Source organism: Neopsephotus bourkii, unplaced genomic scaffold, assembly GCF_033783945.1.
Source record: "Neopsephotus bourkii isolate Nb327-2 ecotype Australia unplaced genomic scaffold, CSIRO-AGI_Nbou_v1 NB_1154, whole genome shotgun sequence".
Taxonomy (NCBI): Eukaryota; Metazoa; Chordata; class Aves; order Psittaciformes; family Psittacidae; genus Neopsephotus; species Neopsephotus bourkii.
The window spans coordinates 2,505,868-2,527,951 of NW_026901640.1; the positions used below are offsets into that span (position 1 = coordinate 2,505,868).

At 56.8% G+C, this 22,084-nt stretch overlaps 1 protein-coding gene across 3 annotated transcripts in view; it reads right to left on the reverse strand.

The window, feature by feature from the left end:
* SMG6 (SMG6 nonsense mediated mRNA decay factor) overlaps positions 1 to 22,084 on the reverse strand; it is a 106,073-nt gene that overhangs the window by 2,150 nt on the left and 81,839 nt on the right. For 2 of the 3 annotated variants that reach the window (XM_061363407.1, XM_061363405.1), the window contains exons 14-18: positions 13,816 to 13,992; positions 10,523 to 10,672; positions 3,731 to 3,884; positions 511 to 722; positions 152 to 233 (exon numbers count right to left, since the gene is read on the reverse strand). In XM_061363407.1, the coding sequence (XP_061219391.1) occupies positions 152 to 233; positions 511 to 722; positions 3,731 to 3,884; positions 10,523 to 10,672; positions 13,816 to 13,992 (775 nt within the window). The remainder of the gene's footprint in view (positions 1 to 151; positions 234 to 510; positions 723 to 3,730; positions 3,885 to 10,522; positions 10,673 to 13,815; positions 13,993 to 22,084) is intronic. The other variant, XM_061363406.1, reaches the window with a different exon arrangement.

Below are 22,084 nucleotides of genomic sequence, written 5' to 3' on the forward strand. Positions count from 1 at the left end.
GGAGCCTGGGGCTGGTGGGAGGCAGGAGGTGGCACCTTGGTGTTGAAAGAGGCAAAATGTGGGAGGGATCATCAGCTCCAAAGAGAAAGGAAGGAGGAGAGTCTGTGGAATGCAGCAGAGAAGGGACAAAGAGGATGTGAGGGTGTCTTACCTTTGTTGGAGGGCATGAAATCCTTGGCCTTGTCATTGCAATAGTGGAGGCAGCAGGACAGAATCAGGTCATCATTGTTGCCCTGGAAGAAAAGGGCGACGTTACCCTGGCAGGATGAAAACCTGCATCCCCATCACCACCAACTTCTGCACTGGTTCAGGACACCCTGATAGCACTGCTCTGAGCCAAAGCACACACAGCCCACAGGAGCTGGCTCAGCTGCCTGCAGAGGTGGGGACAGAGCCACCCCCTGGCCAGAGCTCATGGACCCCAGAACCCCTGGTTTCCCTGCAAGGAGATGATAGCAAAGAGCCTCCATCCCCCAGCAGCACTGCCTCCGTGTATGGGATGCTCCTTACCTTCTGGCCAGTGGTGTCTTCGCTGCGGAAGGAGATGGACTCCAGCTCGTTGCCTCTGCTGGTCAGAGCCCTCAAGCAGTTGTCCCGGCTCTCAAATCTCTCCTCCAGGAACTCGATGGACTTCCTGGCTCTCTCCTGCACTTGGCGGGCATAGCCTGCAGCCCGGTGCTCCATCTCCGGGCCCTTGGCCAGGCCATCCAGCTCGTTTATCACTTCAAACAGGAAGAGGAGGTACAGTTACTATGGGACAAGGTGCTCCCGTGACCTGCTGCTGGAGCACGCAAGTTGCCAAGGCCTCGGGGCCGGGGCACTGGGAGCTGGCTCAGGAAATCTGGGTTCAGCTGCTGCAGTGTCCCTGTGCTCCTGGACTTGGCTGCGGGTCTGGAAAAGCTTTGCTGCCTTCCATGGGTCACCTGGCTCAGCCCCGAGGGCACGGGCACCTCGCCCCTGCAGTGGGGAGGAACACTCCCTATGGACACCTCACTCTGCTCTGTGGGACACTGGGAGCATCACTGCTCCTGCAGCACAACCGACAGCACATCCCTGTGTGCTCCAGGGTGCTGGGAAACCAGTGCTCAGCTCTGCACCTCCCAGCTCCCTCTGCTTACTTGCAGACACAGAAAGCTGCTGCAGGGGTGCATGTGGGAATGGTCACACGTGGGATCCAGCACTGCTTCCCACACAAGTCCTGGCCCTGTTTTCCCACCCGGAGCTGCCCTCTCAGGAGCACTCTCTTTAACACCTCACCCATCTGCTTTTGTGCATCTGTCCTGACAGATGCTGCCTGAAGCAAACCTAAGACTGGGATCGGGCAGATTCCCAGCCTGTTTACCTGGAGCCCACTGAGAGCCTCCTGTCCTGCTGCTCCTGGAGCCCAGCAGAAGCCCCACGAGGGACCCGCTCTTTGGCACTGGGGCTGCTGGAAAAGCCCCTTGATCCCGGGGGGGGGAGCAAGATGCCCCCCGAGGCGGGTCTGAGGGTGCCTCCAGATGTGCTCAGGAGCATCCCTGGCTGGGCTGGTGCGCACGTGTGCGCGAGGCAGGCTCTGCACTCACACTGTGTGTTTTAGCCATGGCTTCATTTCTGAAGATTGTTTCCGAGCCTGGAGCCAAGTCCTGAGTTCAAGTGGGAACTATGCATTCCTTGGGGGTTCGGGGAAGAGAGCTCGGGGTCTGAGGCCTCTCCCCAGTGCTGTGAATCACTGCCCGGGGAGCCTGCGTGATCGCTCTGTTCCATGGTGAGGCTGGCACTCACTGTCTGGGTATTCAAATTAAAGCTGCATGGAGCTGCTTTTGCTCTTTGCTGGCCAAAGCCTCTTCTTGCTACCGACCTGATGCTGCCATTTCCACACAATGCACGCCTGGGCCCGGGGTGGGGGGGAGCCGTGCAAGAACGGAACATCAAACAGGAAAAGCTGGTATTCCCTCCCGAAATCCGCCTTCCTGCTTCCAAGCTAAACAGGCTTCAAAGGGGAGGCTTGTTTGTGCTTCTGCACCAGGCCTGGCTTCTCCATGGCGGGGTCAGCTTCAAGGAGCACAGAGCAGGTTAAAGAGCAAGAGAAACAAACCCAACGAGAAGCTGCGTGCTTAACCCCTTGCTGCATCCCAGGGAAGAGTGTCCCATGTGGATCTCTGGGTCCAGTGATGGGACATGGCGCCAGGCCCTCTGCTCTCAGCACCCCCTGGCTTATCCCTGGGGATGGGTTCTTCTTGCCTGCACCCGGGTCTCACCATTGATGGCTTTCCTGGAGGACAAGGTGGAATGTGACCAACAACCAGCATGGGCAAGGAGTCACTGGTTTCAGGGTGCTTCAGCAGTGGGAGATGAGTTAATCCATGTCCGCTATGATGGGCTGTGCAGGGAGGCAGCAGGACAGGAGAACACTGAAGGTGCTCAGTCTGCTGCTCCTCCTGCCCATAGCAGGCCAGGATCCTTTTGATCCTTTCACAGATTGAGGGCAGCAGCATCTCGGACAAGGACAGGACCAGGGTTTTCAGCTCTCCTGTAGCTGCTGTCCCTGGCTGGGGTTTGGATGGGGAAGCCTCAAGACAACCACAGGAAGACACCGAGAGGCAGAGCCACGGCTCAGGGCAAGTCCCAGCTCTCTCAGGTGTTAACACACTCTGCAGCCCTCAAGGCTGCCCAGGCTCTGCTGGTGCTATTGCCTTCCTTGCCTTCCACACAAAGCCCTGGCACTGCAGTGCCAAGCCATGGAGCTACTTGGCAGCTCCCGTGCTGAGCTGGGCAGGTGGCCAGCCCTGCTCCCCGCATCCAGAGGTCTTGTCCTCAACCCCAGGAATCCCTCCTGAGCCAGGCTCTTCACTCCATAGGGAAGGGCAGCAGCTGGATGTTGGCTCTGGGGCAGGCAGAGCTGTCTGCTGGACACCAGGCCTTGAGAAGGAAGCCCCATCATGGCTCAGAGGGCAGGCAGGCAGCCCTGTGTGCTGCAGGCCAGGAGATCAGCACAAGCATACACCTCATTACCTGGATGCTGGGGATGCCCATGGCTGATCCCCGACCTCCTGGGGCTGCAACGGGGATGGGGCAGCCTGTGGGCTATCTGAGGCTCATCCCTGCTCCAGTCCTGCTGCCCTTTGGGATCATCTGAATGCCAGGTTGGAAGCCGGGACACGTCGGGAGCCGGAGTGACACTGGGCCGGAGGAACGGCACCTCCAGCCCGGATCAAACAATCCCAGCAAAGGCATCCAACCAAATCCTGCCGCCACCCCGGGAGACCACCCAGCAGCAGGGCTGTTATCTGCCAGGGTGAATGTTTACCAATAACGGGAACCAGCTTGTGTTTTACTGCGAGCTTTATAAGGATAAAAAGAAGGGCCGGGCTTGAGCAGCTCGGAGACGCTGGGACCCAGGCTGGCCGCTTGCTCGGGCTGCCTAAGCCCCAGCTCAGCTGGGATAAGCTATCTGCTCTGATTGTTTAACAATTCCTCTTCCTCGCTCCCTCCAGAATTCCCTCCAGATCCCATTGAACACCCCCCTGCCTCTCCCAACCCCTGGCACCCCCAAATGCACCAGGAGGAGAGGAGTTTGTTGAGCGCTCACAAAGAGAAAGGAAACACGGTCCGAACGCTGGCCACAGCTGGGATGAGATGGGGACAGAGGCCAGCCCCATGGCAGGAGCCAAGAGGCTCCAGACCACACAAGCATTATGGGCATGGGGAGAGGAGGAGAAGCCCCCACCATAGCACTGGCTCTACTCACCGATGAGGGGCACCACCAGGATGAACTTCCTGCAGTCCAGCAGCGTTATCAAGCTGCTGAGGTGGTCGATGAACCCGTTGGTGTCTGGCACCAGGAAGACAGGTCTTATCTCCAGCTCCATCTGCCTCATTTGACTCTGGTCTTTCAGCACAGCCTGGAGGAGAAGGACACACGATGAGTAAGGAGGATGTCAGCCCTATGACCTGTGCACTCTGAAAGCAGATGAGCCCGGTGGCACGCACGCCTCCTGCAGCAAAGGGGCTGAAGGCTGCATCCATCCCCCCTGTCCACCTCAAATACCAGCTTCTGTAGAGTTACAGCACATGTGAATGGGATGGCAAAAGCCTCCAAGGGAGCACAGGAAACCAGGCTCGATGGAGAACTGGGACCAGCCTTGAAAAGTGGAGGTGTTTTGGGAATTGTCCCATTTGTGGGCTGGCAGTTGCCAGGATCATCTGCATCAATGCCAAGAGACCAACCCTGAGAGAAAACAGCAGGGAGAAAGCGGGGCTGGAGGGTGAGGGCTCTGGGGCTCCACATGGAAACAGCTCAAGGCAACAACAGCCAAAACAAACCAGTTTGGGACACACAAGTGCTGCCAAAGGCATCCTAACACAGGGACCCTGAGCAGGCAGCCAGAGGGGAGGTCTGTGGGGTGGGGATGCTTGGCTGAGTATCTCCCTCCCTGTCCCACCAGCTCCTGCATGTGCTTTGCCTTTTCCTACTCTATCCAGCTGGGAAACCAGGTGGGTTCCAGCCCTGGAAACTCACAGTCCTGTCCCTGGCTGAGAGCAGAGGTGCTCACACTCACACGGGGAGGGTCTGCTGGGTCTCACTAACAACCCCCCCGGGGTTGCACCTGGATCTCTGGTCAATGCCAGCTGCCAAAGTGGGACCCAAGAGCTCACATCTTGCTTTTGACGCTATCGAAGGACTTGGGCTCTTTAGTAAGTCACAGGCTTAAAAAACTCAGGATGCTATTCTAGTGCTTCCTCTGCTTAAAAATAGCTTCCCTGGACTAGCTGTTTGTTGCCTCTAATAGGAACCGGTCACCCACGGAGCACAGCAGCACTGCTGTGGATCACATCCACCATGCAAACCCTTGTGAGACTGGGCTTGCACCCACTCTTGTGCCCTGGGGACAGGAGGTGACTGCAGACCCTGTTGTGCCCAATGTTATGGGGCACAGGGGGGGGATCTGAAGCCTCCCATCCCCACACCAAAGCCTCGGAGGCACCCTGAAATGACAAGCTGCACGGGGCCAGCAGTGGCCACGGAAAGAAGTGGTTTTTAATCCATTTCCAAGCGTTGTCATCTGGCTTTAAATCAAGGCAGCAACCCTAACCTCACCACGTGCCTCGCACCCTCCTCCTGGCAGCACCAGTTTTGGGGCTGCAGCTCCCACCGAGCCCAAGGAGTGATGGGCAGAGCAGGGAGGGTGCCAGGTCCTGTCTGCTGCACATCACCACGAGGATACGCATGCCCTATGGCACAGGGGCAGCTGTGATGGGACCAGCGCCACCATATAGATGCTGCCATGGCCAGGATGCCATCCCTGCCTTCATCCAGGGGTGGCGGGAATGTCAATCCTGGCACCTTCCCCATGAGGGGAGCAGTAGGTAGGGTCTGTCCCCAGGGTTTTGGGGATGCAGAGGAGCCATTTGTCCCCACTGAGCTCCACCAGAAGGGCCCTATCAGCCAACGCAGAGACCCAGATGGAAGTTGCGAAGCAGCTAAAGAGCTCAATGGCCCCAAAACTGCAGGAAGGGGAGGAGAGGGGTTGAAACCACCCCAAACTCCAACGGGCAACACCAATCCTACAAGAGCAAGAGAAGGTGGCAGACCTAAACCTACACTCCAGCGCATCTCCCTGCCTGCAACAGCTCACCAGACAAGCTCAGGAGCAGGACCCTGCTCACCAACCCCTCCAACACGGGGTGCAGGGGGCAGGCATCATCTCATGGGTGGCACTGGCTTCTCTCCTGGCAGCCGCTCGCGACGCCTGTGCCGGCCGTCACGTCCCATTCCGCTCGCCGGGCCGCCCGGTGAGAGAAGGACACAGGATGCGCCGGGAGTGAAAGAGCGAGGTCGATGGGGAGCGTGCCAAGCTCCGGGCCGCTCCGCTCGGGGAGCACAGAGGGAAATTCGCCTCTGCCGAGTTCAGAGGCCGGCGCTGAGATTTATTTTTGTTTGTGTGAGTAAAAGGCTGCAGAAACCTCCGGCCAAAGGGGGTTTGGGGGGGGGAGAGGAGTGGCCTCTGATTCATGCGGACGCTGCCTGGCCCCACGCCAGGCATGAAAGGGAGCCCATGTGCGGGGAACCGCTGCCTTAACCCTGCTGCTGGGGCCGTGGGGAATGGACCCCCGTGGGGAGGGAAAGGGGAGGGATGGGGATGATGTTGAGGGTTTGGTTTCTGCGCTGGGATCGTGGCATTAAATGAGCCCCGTTTCCCATGCTGGCCCTGCTGTGCCTCAGTTTCCCCAATGGGCAGGGAGATGGTGCCCTGTAGGGAGGTGGGGTTTGGAGAAGGCCCTGAGGAGAGCGGTGTGGTTAAAACAGCAGCGGTTTGAGCCTCACCCTGACCCAAGTGCAGATTTTAGCCTTGTCTCATTGGGGTTAAGCACACTGCATGGCTCAGGGGCAGAGCCACAGCGCTGGGCTGGCAATGACCTCCCTGCTTCCCTAAGGATGCTCCCTGTGTCCCACCTCCTGTCAGAGCTGCTCCCACCGCAGCCCCCTGCCCATCCGGCTGCTCTGGCCATGGGGGCTTCTCCAGGGAGCCGGGCGGGAGCTGCGGTGGCTCCCCCAGCTGCCCCAGCTGGTGGCAGCACTGAGATCACACACTCTGCACTGGTCCCATATTCCCAGCTCATCCATCAGCTGGAATCACCTGGGGGATTCCCAGGAAACCATGCTTGGTTAAAGGCTTCCAGTGTGGATGGGGGACCGGTCTCCCTATAAGCCAGGCCACTAAAGTGCCAACGGGGGAGACCTGAGGGCACGGAATAGGAGGGGGCTCCATGTGGAGCATCACAAACAGATTCCAGATCTCCCATACCACGCACATGGGGAGGCCTGGTGCTAAGCTTGGACCAAACAACCACTCCATTGCCTTTGGGATGGGTTATCCAGGGTCACACCACTGTGCCAGGACGGATGGGTTGTCACCATCCTGCCAGCACCTCTCCAACCCACTGGGGGGGGGAAAAACCCGGCGCCTCTGCCCCTTCCCAACCCCGTGCGCTCTCTCTCCGCAGGGATCGGAGGCGGATTTTCCAGCGCTGAGAACAATGCCTTTGGAGTCCCTGCTCCGGGGCTTCCTCCTCCCAAGGCTTCTTCTCCCACCGTCTTCCTCAGCAGTGAACGTGCCCCGTGGCTGGTAGCTCCCCGGGGCCGCCGCCGTGGCGGAGCCGCGTTGGGTGGGTGTCCGCCTTCCGCAGGCTCCCGGGCAGGTGCGTGCCGGCGCGTGTGCATTGTCCCTGCTCGCCCAGGAGAGCGTGAATGGGACACACACGGTTATATTTAGCTGCTGAACTCACACCGCCAGCAGCACCACACAAAAGGAACGGCTGCATCTTAAAAAGGGGGCGGCCGTGGGCCTTCATCGGAAGGGACAGGAGCGTGGTTATTTTGGGGAAGACATGTCATAATTGGCCTGTCCCGGGTTTAAGCTGCTTCTGTAATGCTGAGTGAAACAATAGCAGCATCCAGAGGAAGAGCCTGTTATGTTTCAGGTGGGATGTTTTCAACCGGGCAGGAAACCCGACCGCTCCCAACGCGCGGCGGCGGCACAAAGGACGCTGAACAGCATGGACCAAGGGCTTGGCCAAGCAGCAGGGAGCACGCTGCAAGGGCCTGGTGCTGGCTGGGGACAGCCCTGAAGTGCTACTGCTGCCTCCTCATGTCCACCTGCCTGCATGGGCTCTCGTCCCTCCACATATCCGACAGCACCCAGGGATGTGCTTGCTCTTTCATTGCTGTCACCAGGCTGTGACAATGGGACAGGCAGGCAGCTCTGTTTCAGTCTGGCAACTGGTGGGGCCAAGGGTAGGCTGGGAATGGAGACAGGAAGCAGCAGGCAGCCCATAAGCCAGGGCCAAGCAGCAAAGGGCAGCCCAGGGACACAAGGGGCTATCACCTAACCCCGCTCTGACCTATCTGCCACCCCTCAGAGTGCTGGTTTTGGGGTCCAAGCTCACGTAGCAGAGTGGAGCTGAGCTCTCCTGTTCTCTCTGCATCTGGTGCTGGCCAAGGGACACCCCCTTTTGCCATTTTCCTGTCTGGACCTGTACCCCCTTGAAGCTTGAGCCACAGCCCTGTGCCAAAGCAGGGACTGAAGGAGCACAATGAGGATCAAATCCCCCTCCATGAGGTTTAAATGTGACCCCAGCACACTGGGAGCTGCAATGAGGACCTGCAGGGCAGGTAAGCAGCAGCAATGAACTAGGGACAAGCACCAGGTGGATGATGTCCATCTGCAAGAGGTGGGGAGCACAGGAAAAGCAGAGATAGCGCTGGGGAAAAGACTGAATTTAGCTGTGAGAAGCACAAGATGAGGCCATGACACCGCGGTGCCCTTGGGCACAGACAGAAAACGGATGGCCAAGAGATGAAAGCTTTGCCCTGGCTCCCTGCACACAGCATCCAAGGCTCTATGGGAGGCAGCCACGGCACCTGGGCTCTCTGGACCTGAGCCCACCACCATGCAGGCACAGCCACGCTGCTGTGGGTGCAGAGCTGAGGCTCTCAGCCCTGCTGAGACAGGAGCTGCGTCTGCTGGGCTTGGATGAATACGTGGAGCTGTGGATGTCCCTAGGATAGTGAAAGGGGGACTTGGGGAGCAGCTGATGTGGGAACTCCATAGGTGAGCAGTGAATGAAAGGATTAGGCTCTAACAGGGAAGGCATGGCCCAGGAAACATGGAATCTCTTTGGAAGATCAGAAAGGCTCATGGGCTAAGAGAGGGGAAGTGGGTGCTGTGCTGGCCTGCCCAGGCAGCACTTTCCACCTGAGCTCAGCCATGTGGTCGGTACCAGGGCAGGGAGAGGCCGGGGGCAAGCACACAGGTTCTGCTGCAGGCTGTTCCCAGCAACGCACTGCTTGACTTTACTGCAGCCCCAAGGACTTCTCCTTCCTCCACCCCGCTCCTTCAGACTCCAAGTGCACCTCAGCTGTGCAGCCCCTGAAGCTGCCCACACCCTCGCTTTGACCTCTCTCTGCCTGTGAGCATCGGTCCCAGCACGGCTTGGGGAGGAAGGGAGGAGCAGGCCAAGGATGGGGGGGGGGGAGAAAGCCCCTGACAGCATCAAGCAGCCCCCACTCTCCCTGCAGAATGGGCAGCGGCCGTCCCGGGGGGGGCCCTGCTGCAGCTGGGCTGGTGGCCGGGGCTGGGATCTGCTGCACGCTGCCCTCCCTTCAACATGTGCAGTTCCTGTTTGCTGTGTCTGTACAAGGCAGTGGGAAGTGGGGAATTTACTTACACCTCCCGCTTAACAACCCTGGGAGGCTGGAAGGCTTCAAGCCGCTTTAATTTACAGCCCATCTCTCCAATCTCTCACTCAGTTCGCTGCTGCTTTTCTTCCTCCTTATATTAATGGGAACCAAGGTACCTGCCAACAATAATGGACTTGCTGGTGGGGGTGGCCCCTCCCTTCGCCTCGATCGGAATTGCTCAAAATTCAAATGGAAGAAGAAAAAAAAGAAGAAGAAGAAAAAAGGGTGAAATCTGAAAGGTTTGGGGTGGGTTTGGAAAAGTGAAGCGCAGTGGTTCTGGGCCCGGCGCCAGTAGCCCGAGGGTACACATGTGCACGCTCTCCCAGTAGGGCCTTCAGCAGCCCTGTTTTACAACCACCTCGGCACACACTGCGGAGTTCACGCATATGGCCAGACAGATGTGTCTGGCTTACGTTCAAGGCTGGAAAATGAAGAATTATGGAAGTGAAGGGCCCTGGGCATTAGAGAGGGCGGAGGTGAGGGGGAGGGGAGCCAGCGAGGATTTTTTCCTCTGCTGAGAAATCCTCATCTGGGCTTTCTTGCAGAAAAAAAAGGAGGTTTGGAGGAAGAGGGGTTGTGAGGAGCGAGGCAGCCAACAGCCATGCATGGGAGATGGCTCTTAAAGCAACAGGCATCTGCCCCCCAGTGCATTCAGTTTAATTCACCGGCTCCCACTGGGAAACGTGCTCAGCTGAGGCCAAGGGCAGGACCAGGACGGGATCACCTGTATCCTCTCTGTTTGTCCCCATAACGATGGCAACGCTCGGCAAGCAGCGCCCTGGCTGCTGCAGCCGCTCACAGGCTATTTTTCCTGCTGTTGGCTCCTGCATGAACTCTGCTGTTCACATCCCACCCTCTCCCCTGTCAGCCTGTGCCCCGCTGCACAGGAAAGCTGATTTCTCATTGCCACGGAGCCTCTGCCCCCGGGGCCAGGGGACAGCTCATTGCCTGGCACATACTGCGCTACATCCGGCAGCTATGGGGGTGCTGGCAGCTCCATGGAGAAGCTGGGACCCTTCACAAGAGTCCCAGAGTCCCCAAAACATCAATCTCAGAGCCTGGCAGGGCTGATTGTACCCTGGGTGGGGACAGACACACTGACCTGGCTCCTCCAAAGGGCCACAGCTAAGCTTGCTGCTGGGTTACACACAGGCATCTACACCCTGGAAGCCCCAGTGACATCCCAAAGGTCCTGGAGCGTGGTAAGTAAGTGGCTGTGCACCACGGGATCAGCCCATGCACCAAAGCAAAGCAGCTCCTCAGCCAGCTCAGGTGCTGCAGTCACACAGCCCATCCTACCTGAATCTTGTCTTGCCGACGCTGCTGCTCAGCCACTTTCCTGGCCAGGGCTTGCTTCTTGGCTCTGAGCTCCTTGATGTCCATCTCTCCTCCACTGCCTTCAGCCTCAGAATCATCTTCAAATGCCTCGATCCTCACATCATCTTCCTTCTTCCAGGAAATGCAAGAAAACAAAAAGCACAGGATATAAGTCAGAAGGGGACTGTGCTTGTTCTGCTCTTTCCCTTCCAGTAGACAAATCCCTGTCAGCCATGGTCCATCACCACCTCATGATGGGTGACTGTTTCTAAGCATCCAAAAGAAGCAAGCAAACTATATCATAGTAAACATCCAGGAAATGACAAGGTGAGACAGGAGGCAACAGGGCAGGAAAGGCAGTGACCAGGCAGGGAAGGGGCAGCCCTGCTGCAAGCTCTTGTTCTAAAATCAGACCCTCTTCCTCACCTTGGTAAACTCTTCCCGCAGCCTTGGGTGATGTTTTATAGGCTTCACTTCTGTAAGACCATGGTATTCCCAGGTTTGGCTGCTCTGCCTGGCTGTTTAGGCTGCATATCCCATGGAGCAATGCTGCTTCTCCTTAATAATGCTGTTCTAACACTGCTGCCTCATCAGGTTCTTAGGCACCAAAGCTGATCCTCTCCACATGAAACTTGGATCCAGGACCCCAGGAGACCAAAGAGCCCATTCCCCTTCTCTGTTCTGATCTCTGAATAGGCCAGAGACATTCCTGCACCCACCCCAAAACTTCCAGCTGGGCTGGAGCACATGTTTTAGAAGGAGATGCTCAAACTTGATTTTAAAGCTCCACGTGATGGAGAAGCCACTGTGTCTCGAGGTCAGTCATTTCAATGGTTAATGACTTCCTCTGTTAACATTTGCATCCTACTTTAGTCTGCCTTTGCCATGCTCCTGATGGCCTGGAACCTTGTATGTGATGAACAGAAGGATCCAGGTTCTCCAGTTTCATGACCACGAAGGAATGTCTGGACCATGTCGCACCTTCACCCTCTCCTAGAGACACTTGTCTGCAGTGCCTGAACTGGAGACACTGGGATGAGCCATACTGTTCTTACCTCACATGAAGGCCACGCAGGCCTTTCCCTATGCACCCAAATCTTTGTGATGGGGCTAGGAAGAGTTTCCAGGTGGCACCCAGGCAAAAAGACCTGCTCTGAGACCTGCTCCTGAACAAGAGGAACCCTTGGAGGGGCAAGAGCATCGTTACGCTCCCTGCCCTGTGGAGGCTGCCATGGCATGTGTCACCAGCAGGGACTCATGCAAGAGCTCTTAGTCTTAATACAGACCAAGCCCAGCACTGCAGAGTTGTGCACTCAATCATTTCCCCCAGACCACAGAACCGTGAGCTCTTCTCTCCTTGTGACTTTTTAGCCATGGGAAGGAGGAAGATGGAGCTCTGAGGCTTACTTCCCTTTGCTGGGACAGCCTGGACCACAGGGGCTGGGGGATGCTGCCCAGAGGGATGTCAAAAGGGCCTTGGGGAAAAGCATCTGTCGGATGCAGACCGGCTGTGGTGGGGTGGGATCTGCTCGCCCAGGGTGACGGTGGTCACGATGGAAGCTCCCTTGCGACTTGAGCCCAAGGAGGAAGCTCCAGGGTTGTGCAAGCTGCTCATAGAGAGGTTCCCACAGCTGAGCACAGACTGTGGGACAGGGCAGGAGGGAGCTTGTTCACAGCAGAGATTGGAGGGACCGACCCAGCAACAAGGGTGCTCTGGAGAGCAGGACTATCCCTGCCATGACACTGGGTAGAACATGAAGGTCCCCCTGTATCCCATGCTTCTGGTGGTGTCAGCTTGGAAACCTCCAGAAGAAGACAAGGATTCAGATCTGTTGGAACAGACTCTGTTGGAACAAGTCCAGAGGAGGGCCACGAGGATGATCAGAGGACTGGAGCACCTCCCATATGAAGATGGGCTGAGAAAGTTGGGGCTGTTCAGCCTGGAGAAGAGAAGGCTGCGTGGAGACCTCATAGCAGCCTTCCAGTATCTGAAGGGGGCCTATAGGGATGCTGGGGAGGGACTCTTCATTAGGGACTGTAGTGATAGGACAAGGGGTAATGGGTTCAAACTTAAACAGGGGAAGTTTAGGTTGGATATAAGGAGGAAATCCTTTCCTGTGAGGGTGGTGAGGCACTGGAATGGGTTGCCCAGGGAGGTTGTGAATGCTCCATCCCTGGCAGTCTTCAAGGCCAGGTTGGACGAGGCCTTGGGTGAGATGGTTTAGTGTGAGGTGTCCTGCCCATGGCAGGGGGTTGGAACTTGACGATCTTACGGTCCTTTCCAACCCTAACCATTCTATGATTCTATCTCCCACCTTACAGAGACATCTCTTGCTGCCTGGGGTTTTGCTCTGAGCATCAGTGCAAAAACATCACCTAAAATCTGTGCCCTGCTCAGCTGGACCTGGCTGGGACAAGGAGGGTGCTGAGCACGTCCTTGCTCTGGGTTCCTCTGGCTGTCAGCTCCCTGGGGTGCACAGCACCATGGGGCACCCAGACACAAGATGCTGTCAGTCCCGTGCATGGGGTGACACCCACTCTGGCTCTGCAGTGCTGGTCCCCAGTGCAAGGAGGGGACCCAGAGCGAGCCTGGGCAGCACCAGGGCCACCCAGCTCCCTGCTCCCAACGCCTCTGCCCCTCTCTCCTGTTTCCTTGGCCTTTCTGACTGCAAGATTAAACAGAAGAAAAGAGTCAACCTGCAGAGCGGCTGGCAGGGCCCTTAAACACACACACACGGAGCCTGGAGTGAAGCAAGGCCTACAGGAACAAGCAAGGGCAGAAAAACAAGAGCTGAATTCCTTAATCACATCAGGATGTGAGAGGCAGGGGAGGGACGGGGCGCCAATGTCAGCTCTTCCTGTACGTGTGCTGGAGGCTGGAGCTCAGGCCTCCGCCGCAACCAGCTCCCCGGCTATAAACTTGATCCTGAAGCTGAACCCTGACACCCCCTCGCCCACCTCTTCTCCCAGGGGCTGTGGTGCTGCACGTTATTAAAGCTTCCCCCCCCCTCCACCAACCTCCTTGCTTTGGGTATGGAAAAGCAGCATCTGGAACTCATAGCAGCACACGAGATAGAGGTTGGACTGGCAGGAAAGGGCACGAGGGAAGCACACTCAGGAGACAAGGGCTGTGCACCATTTGTCCCCCCTCTGCCTCCCCCCCATTGAACGCAGACCACAGCAGCTATAAATAGCGGGAGCTGCAGGGCAGGCAGAGGCTGGGCCCCACAGGGGTGATTCTTCCTTCACCGAGGCGCGCTCTTCCCGCACGGTACCTGATCTTCCAGTTGTTTTCCCTCTTGGCTTCCCATTTCCTTTCCCATGGCGTCTGGGACGGGTGCCACTGACACATATTTTCCACCCTTGAATGCCAGCAAAGGCTCTTCTTGTCCACAAAGGGCTTCCAGGAAATACTTCAGAACTGTGACCCTCTTGCAGTCGGCTGCAATAACCTACAGGGTGAGGGCCAGGGGGTTGGGGAGAGGGGAAGGAAAACAGAGTCAGTGCAAAGGGGACGCGGATGGGCAACGGCCAAGGGGGAAATGTTGGGGGCTGGAAGGCCCTGTGGGATTCAAGCAGCACCACACAGCACCGTGGGGATGTGTGGGGTGAGCCTCTTCTTCTGAACAGGGATGGAAGGGGTTTGCCCATGCCTCGTAGCCCATTATCCCCAAGGGAAAAGGAGGCAGGCAAAGACAGGACACTCAACATCAGCCCCTGTCCTGCTTCCTCTGTGCACCCCGGGGCTGCAGGGCTGCTTAGTGGTGGAGAAGTCCTGCTGAAGCATGAGAGGTGAAGGATGTGGCTTGTCCTCACTGCTTTGTTTTGGCTCCATCACCAGATTCTCCCCCCCAAAGCCAGGGGGGATGCAGGTGTGAGAGTTGATAGAAGCTGAGCCCCTCTTTGCCTCCAGCACAACCCCATCCCATGGGCCCATCTCATGGACCAACTGGGGAGGCTGGGGCGGATCTGGCCAGAAGGAAACTCAATAGCTTGGGTAATTGTCCAATTTATGAGGCCCTCAAATGGAGTTTCCAGAGCACAGGAGCCTGGTGCCTCCGTGGCCCCATCCCGTGTGGCACAGCCGCTGCCGGTGCCTTCACCATGACCGGCCTCAGCTCAGACTCTGTCCCTCTCAGTGGGGTTCTGCACCTGCAGAGCTCTCCTGTGCTGCTTCCTGCTGACTTTATAGGAAACATTCATATTTATAGGGAGAAAGTCAGCAAACTGCAGCTAGGAACGCTACACGCTATGGAGACAAATCCCACGCTGATGCCTGAGCTCCTCCTGCCCCCTCAACCCATTCTGGTTTTGCTCTGCTTGTACAAACAGAGCAGAACTCCTGTGTCCCACAGGTGGGACAGGGACAGGGACCAGAGTCAGACCCCATCAAGGTGCCTCCTGCAGGGATGCTGCCTGCTCTGCCCCCTGCATGCTCACGCTGTGAGATCCCAGCCCTGGCTCTGTGTGTGCCCTGCCTGGGGCTGTGCTGTGGAGCTGGGGGCTGGCAGCGAGCACCAGGCTGCTGTGAGAGGAAACTTGTGCTCTTCCACAGCGCTGCCAGTTTCCTCTCTGGGGGCTAATTTTAACCATCCCATCGCTGCGGTGCCTGTCACAAACCTGACCCTCCTCTCACCTCCAACCTCCCACCCCGGCTACTGCCTGAGCCAGGCACCCGCAGGCATCAGCACCAGGGACCCTGCATCCCCCAGTACCTGCACTGATGAGTGGAGGGGAAGGAGAAGCCCCTTCCTCCCCTATGGGGAGGTGGGTGGTATAAAGACGTAGGACCCATAACCACTGATTTGGCTCCTAAAAAGAGGACAGGGGTGAGCAAAGGACAAAGTGACACAGGCTCAGCAGCTCCAGGAGCAGGTTGGGCTGTTGAGGACCCTTGTTCCTGGGGGAGCTCTTTGCTGTTTGGGACATGGAGCCAGGAGCAATCCCAGCAAGTGTCACCACAGGAACATTCCCATTCTCCTGGCTCTCCTTTAGGAACGATTCTGCACAGGGGAAAGTCAAGCAGGAAAGAGAACAGGAGCAAAGTGGGAATGGCTGTCATGGGAAACATCCCTCTTGAGAGCTCCAGGCTGCCCTGGCGCAGGGGAAGTGGTGGAAACCTCACTGCTTCATCCCCAGCTCGACAGGAAAGTGCCACGGAGACCTGGCCTGACTCCCACGGGGTGGCTTCAGAACAGGGATTTTCCAGTCCTGGATCTGCAGTTCCCTTGTGCCCAGGCTGCTGGGAATGTGCCTGTGTAGTGGGATGCCAGGATGGGGCCAACAGCAGCATCATCTGGGAAGGGGATGGAGGAACTGTCCAACTAGGCTGGGAAAAGACAGGAATCCCATCCTGACACCATTCCCAAGGGATTTCTCAATACACCTCTAGAAATAAAAGCCACTTCATCTAGTTTAGGACCCATGAGGTTCTCATGTGTGCATGAAGGGCTAGGTGCTGACACAGCTGCAGCGCAGCCTTCTGCACAGCAAAGGCTCAAATCCCACTGGGAGAGCCTCGAGGATATTGGGAAGGATCAGGCATATTGCAGAAGAGCTCCCTTCACCCATGGCTGGGGACAAGGGCAGGTGGGTTTGCTCCTTCCTCTCCTGAAGAAGGAAACACCAGATTTCCTGCCAAGCCAGCACAGCATATGCTTCAATTCAGCTCATCTGCTGGGGAGAAAAGAGCCCGAGTGCAGAGCCATGACATAATGCCACAGCAACTCGTCTCATGAACACATTTTTCCAGCCCACATGAATGAAAAACAGGGAAGGAGCAAATGCTCTGCACATCCCCATCACGTGCAGCCCCGCTCGAGGAGGATGAGGCCACGGGGCAGCCCAGCCTCTGAGATGCTGGGAAAGAAGTGACCCGCGACTGGCACCCAGGTCCCTCTTAAACACTGAAGCAGGACCTTGCGTGCCACAGAGCAACCCACTTCTGTCACAAAACTTCCTGTTTTGGAGTGGAAATGTGAGTGCCCAGGGCGGTGGGAATGGGTGTGAAGGTGCTCTGCATCCTCTGGAGCGGAGCGTGGTGAGGATGCTGGGAGCCAGACCCACCTTTCCCAAGGGAATGGCGAAGCACAGGGTGACTCCTGTCGGTGTCTTTGGTGCTGTGGCAGCAGACACCCTGGCCCCAGCGGGGAATACAGCCACCCCTTATATACCCTTCCCCCTCCAAGCAGCGCAGTGAGACAGCAGGAACTGAAAGCCTGGCTTGGAGTCACGGCTGGGTATTAAAATAGGCCTGACACGCACGCAGCCGCTCTCAAAGGAAAACTGAAACTGAGAAGTGCTGCAGTGGTCTGGTGCCCCCGGCCATGACCCGGGCTCAGTTCCCCAGGGGCAACCGAGGCACCGTGCAGCCCCTTGGTGCCTCTGTGGGGCACGTAGCTGGGGAGCAGGCATGGGGCAGAGGTGGCTCTGGCTGCAGTGGCCCTGCTCGCCAGCCTCATTGCATCCCAGGAGGGCTTTGTGATCTCCTGCTGCATCAGGCATTGGAGCATCGGAGCCCAGCACCAGCCACCCACAGACACGGGGCTGAGAGGCTCATTACTGCTCCCACTGCTAATTCATGGGTCATACATTAACATGCTGGTCACTGAGGAGGACGCAGCAGGACACGCATTAACACACACTAACTGCCTGCAGAGACCCACTGGGCTGCATTAACTGTACCAGCCCCTTGCAGTGCCAGTGCCATTATCACCCTGTGTGTGTGTGTCTTGTGCCAGCAGCAGTCAGGGTCCAGCAGCAATGAGGGGTCCCCAGATCTAATTAATGAAGCTGATCCCCTCTATGGCCTCGGGGTTGGAGATAAAACAGGCTGAGGGGAAAAGCTTCAGTGTCTGGGATGGGATCTCACTCCAAGAGCTGCAAGTGCTGTGCCCAGAGGGGACCATGTGCATGGTGCTGGTGGGGTGACACCATCAGAAACCAGCCACGGGTTCAATGTGGGTCTCATTTTGGGTCAGGAGCAAGGCTGGAGCTGTTGGGGGGGAGCAGCCCTGGCCCTGCTGCTTTGCTTTCCTGCTGCTAAGCAAATCACTGTCACACCCACCGCCGCCTTCAATCAGCTTTTACAACTTGTTAATTTTACACAGCGTCCTAAAGAGCAAATAACTGTGAGGAGGAATGCAGACTCCTTCAGCCAAGCCAGCTGGCCAGGGGAGCCCTGCTCGGCCACGGGGACCTGCAGCATCCCAAAGGGAATGGGTCCAAAGAAGGATGCCCCATGGCAATGTGCTGCTGGTGGTGTGCGGGGGGAACCAAGCAGCTTGAGCTCCCCAGGCAAAGGGAGGCAGTGGGTTTGAGAAGGGTTTGCTCAGAGGACAGGCTGCCACTGCAGCTCTGCATTCCTGTGTGCGAGGGGGAGACACGAGCACATCCTGACAGCTGGATTCAGAAGGGGAAAAGGACATGAGAAGTTTGAGTCATAGCGTGGAGAGATCCCATCCCAGATTCGGAGATGGGAACAGGATAGGACTGAGACTGAGAGCCAAGCTCCGGCAGGATCCAGGATGAGGATAACACTGTTTTTGCCACATGGGTTTAAACACAGCCCAGCTGAACGACGCTGAAACCAAGCGAGCCCCAAACAATCTAAACCACACAGTGTCTACATTACCCAGCTGAACCATCTGCACTGACCCTGCTCAAGCATCCGCTCAGCCCATGGCTCAATGCCTCCCAGTGCCCTGTGCTCCCTCCTCCCATCCCTGGGGAGCCAGCTCGGAGGGAGGCCCAGTGCCCAGGAGGAGGAGCACGGAGGAAGGCACCCGCTTTGGTCTCATCCCTTCTGTGTCTCCATCTCATAGGTTTGCACACAGAACCTGGGCTGGGTTTAACCCTGCACTGAGCACAGCCAAGCCTCTCTGGGCTCCCTCCCCAGCCCAAGGAGCCCCTCACCTTTCCCAGTTGCCAAACGCAGTTTGAAGGCACCAGGGTAGGGAGGACCAGTGCTCAAAGCAGGATCACAGCCCTGGTTTCTGCAGCTGAGAGCTGGCTTCAGCCACAGCTCCTTCTGCTTTCAGCTAACCCCACAAGCAGGCTCCTTGGAGGCTGCTCCACATCCCTGCAACTGTGTGTGACCTGAGAGCAACTGTGGCTTCAATGGGGATCACACCAAGGCACTGCTGGCTCTGATGTATGCCCTGGCTCTGCAGCACCCACTGCCAGCTAAAGAGCGTGAGTAGGGAAAGGATCCATCACATCCATATCTGATGCTCCATCCGAGCAGAGAGATGCATCAGAAAACAGGAAAGACAAGGGAAGCTCGGAAGAACCACTCCAGTTGCTCTTCCCCATTGCCACTGCTGGAGAGCCACAAAGCAGGGGCTCCCCAAAGACAAAGCATTGCCATCTCTTGACCAAACCTCTCCCCAGCACCTTGAGCCTTGCAGAGGCTCAGCTCCAACCTCTGCACTGGCGCAGATGTGCTTTTGCCCTGGCAAACACCTCCAACTTTCCAACCTTGGCCACGTAACTCAGCTATGACTGGCCTTTAAAACTGGAAAGCAGCATGGAAAGGGAGCCACCTGCCCAGCATCGTTACAGTTTGCTGGGCTCCCTTGTCCCACACAGTGATGTAGAGAAGACACACGGCTCACAGAAAGGTGCCAAGTGATAGATCTGAGCTGAGCCACCCAAGTTTTGGTGTCAGACATGAGATGAAGCCCTGAGGAGCCTGCACACATTCCCACCATGAAGGTCCTCCAGCTGCACCCAGGGCACCTGGCAGCTCTAGGATATGAAGGAGAGATGCAGCAACACCGGGGAAGCTGTGAGGAGTTGTAGGGTTTGGAGCCTGCTCCCAGAAAACCCTCCCTAGAGAAGGGCATCCCTGCACCAGCATTCCCCTAGCCAGGGGTCAGTTCTCTCTCCCTGACTGGCACCTAGTGGCTGTGGGGCAGGAATACAGACTGCATCTCTGCTCCTCTAGGCCAGAATACATCCGAGGGTGCTGCAGGAACCTTTAGTGACTCACGTGGAAGAGTTAACACCAAAGTCACCTGAAGAAGATGCTCTGGATGCAAAGCCATCCTCCAGACCCCTCCTGTGCCCAGGGTGACTCCAGTCCAAGCCCAACTGCTCCCCTCAAGTGTGAGGAGTGTGAGCTACACAGCCCAAAGAAAGCTTCTGATGGTTTCCAAACCAAGCTTCTGGCTTTTGCTGATGCTTGGGAAGACTTGCCCTGAGGTCTTATTCACCTGCTGAACGTGCTAAAGAACCTCTTCTTCAGTTCACCTCTCCAGTGAGCAGCAGTGTGTGCAATAGGGAGCAGATGGCTCCACCTTACAGGCAGATGTGTGACTGGCTTACTGCATTTTACTCTCGTGAACCCATTCCTATTGGGAATGCCCCTACTGGGGCAGCAGCAAAATGAGATAAAAGCATCACTTCAGTCTGGATCAGAAGTCCCAAAGAAGACAATGGGGTATGGAACGTCTCCGGAGGGTGATGGAGATGGCTCATTTGGTTTGTGAGTGTGCCTCCATCCTGGTTCTCATTGTGTCTTCAAGCGTCACTGCCAACAGCGCAGTGAGAGCTGTGGGCTTCCCCACATTGCAAAACCTTGCCTCCAGTAAGAGGCTGCAGGAATTTCCATGGGAGGAAGCATCTGCTTCCAAGCCCTGCGGCCCCAGTGCTGGGTAAAGCGATCCCAGCAGCAGTGACATCCCGGAGGGATCCCTGCTCTCTGAGGTGAAGTCTTGAGCACAGGATCACACATTTTGTGGGGAGAAGAGGCTAAAATACCTCAGCTTTGGAAGAAACCAGTGGAAGAGGCAGAGTACTCTGGGACAAACAGCAAATCACAGCCAGGGACTCCCAGTTAGAGCCATTATGGTGCTCTCCTGCCTCCCATCCTTGCTCCCAGCACATCCCCAAACTTCCCAGGGGAGAAACATTCAGACCAAAGGACCCTGCTCCACTCCTCCCTTACGGATCCTACTGGAACCAGGGAAGACAAGTCCCTGAAAGCCTGTCTCAAGCCACTGGTCCCCAGCTGGGGAAGGAGGAATTCAAGATCCATCTCCTCAGTGAAGCCCATATGGCACCACCGTCAGCTTTCCTCCCTGCTGCAGGAGGCTCTTCCTTTTCAGGGACTGGGGGAATTGATTTCCTCTGCCATTTCGGAGGATGCCTGCCTTGCCAGAGATTGTTTTGCAGAGTTAAGGAAGATAAGAGAGTGGTCAGCAGGCTCTTTGGTGGAGGAAGGGAGGACTGCTTAGTAAGGGAAAGGGGACCGCTCCGTGCTCAGCACGCACACACTGCCCTTCCTCTGAGGCCACAGCTCCAGGAGATGCTGGTGGTGGGGATGAGGCTGGTCCTTCCCTGCATGTCTCCATTCCCAGTGGTTCTCGGGTACATCTGCACTGTGCTGGTGAGCAGAGAGGCTGCTGCTGCACTGGGGTAGGATCTGGCCCTCCTGGAATGTGGGAAATGCGGCTGGTGAATGTTCAATCCGGTATCTCTGCTGCAAATCTTGCAACAGTAAGAGCCCTTTTTGCAGGATACGTGGAAAAAAGGCAGGAACCAAGTTCAGAGCTCCTGAGCGTGTCCATTCCCAGCACAACAACTCACTGCAGTGCTACGTGGAGGTTCGACTCGGCTCATCCAGACTCTACACTGAAGCAGATGAAGGTGGCGTGCACCAATGTGGGGCAGAGCAGGTATTTTGCCCTCAAACCCATAAGCTCTTTCCCAAGGACTTCCCCATGGAGACAACCAGCCCCGTGATCTGACCCACATGATTCCTGTTCCATGGGAGAAGACACCCATGTCTGGTGCAGCTGAGACAGTGGGGAGTTGGGTGGTCACAACACAAGGGAACAGGGATGGGGATCTACCACTCCAAACCAGCAAACACAGGGGCAAACCCCTCCAGCATCCACCTGCCTTGCTCTCATCACCCTTGCAGCGTGACCTCTGCTACAAGCAGCCAGGAAACCAGCTGCTAACACCCATGCACCATGGACTTTCACCCCAAGAGGTGTTAATGGGCTGTTGTGTCCCTCACAAACCTGACTTCTGACCTCGGAGAGGAGAGGTAAGAGCTGGGCTGTCCTGCCTGGTCCTGGAGGAGCTGCTTGGGAAGCTGTCTCTGTGAGTTTACACAGCTTATACGTTCTCCATGCAGTTCCTGGACGCCTTCCACGGCAGATGAGAGTTTTATGTCGAGTTTTAAGTTTGACCACAAGTATTTCAACTTCCTTGCACCACAAATGCTCTATCTTCTTTGTGGTTTGGTTGGCACCACATGAGTATTTACAGATCCCTCTCTGTCTGTCTGTCATTTAAATCTCCAATGGAGGTGCCAAAGGCTTCAGAAGGGAAGGGGGCTCCTTGGGCAGATTCCCCCTCTGTGCCCTGCATTTGATGCTGGCCAAGCCCTTGCAAAGGGCACAGCTGCTGCTGCTCTGAGCATTTCATACTTGCACTCCATTAAGCTCGCTTTGCAGAGGCTGTCATCCGAGCTCCCACTCCGACTTCCACAGCTCCGGTGGATATCTGAACTGGGATGAAAGCCTTTGGAAT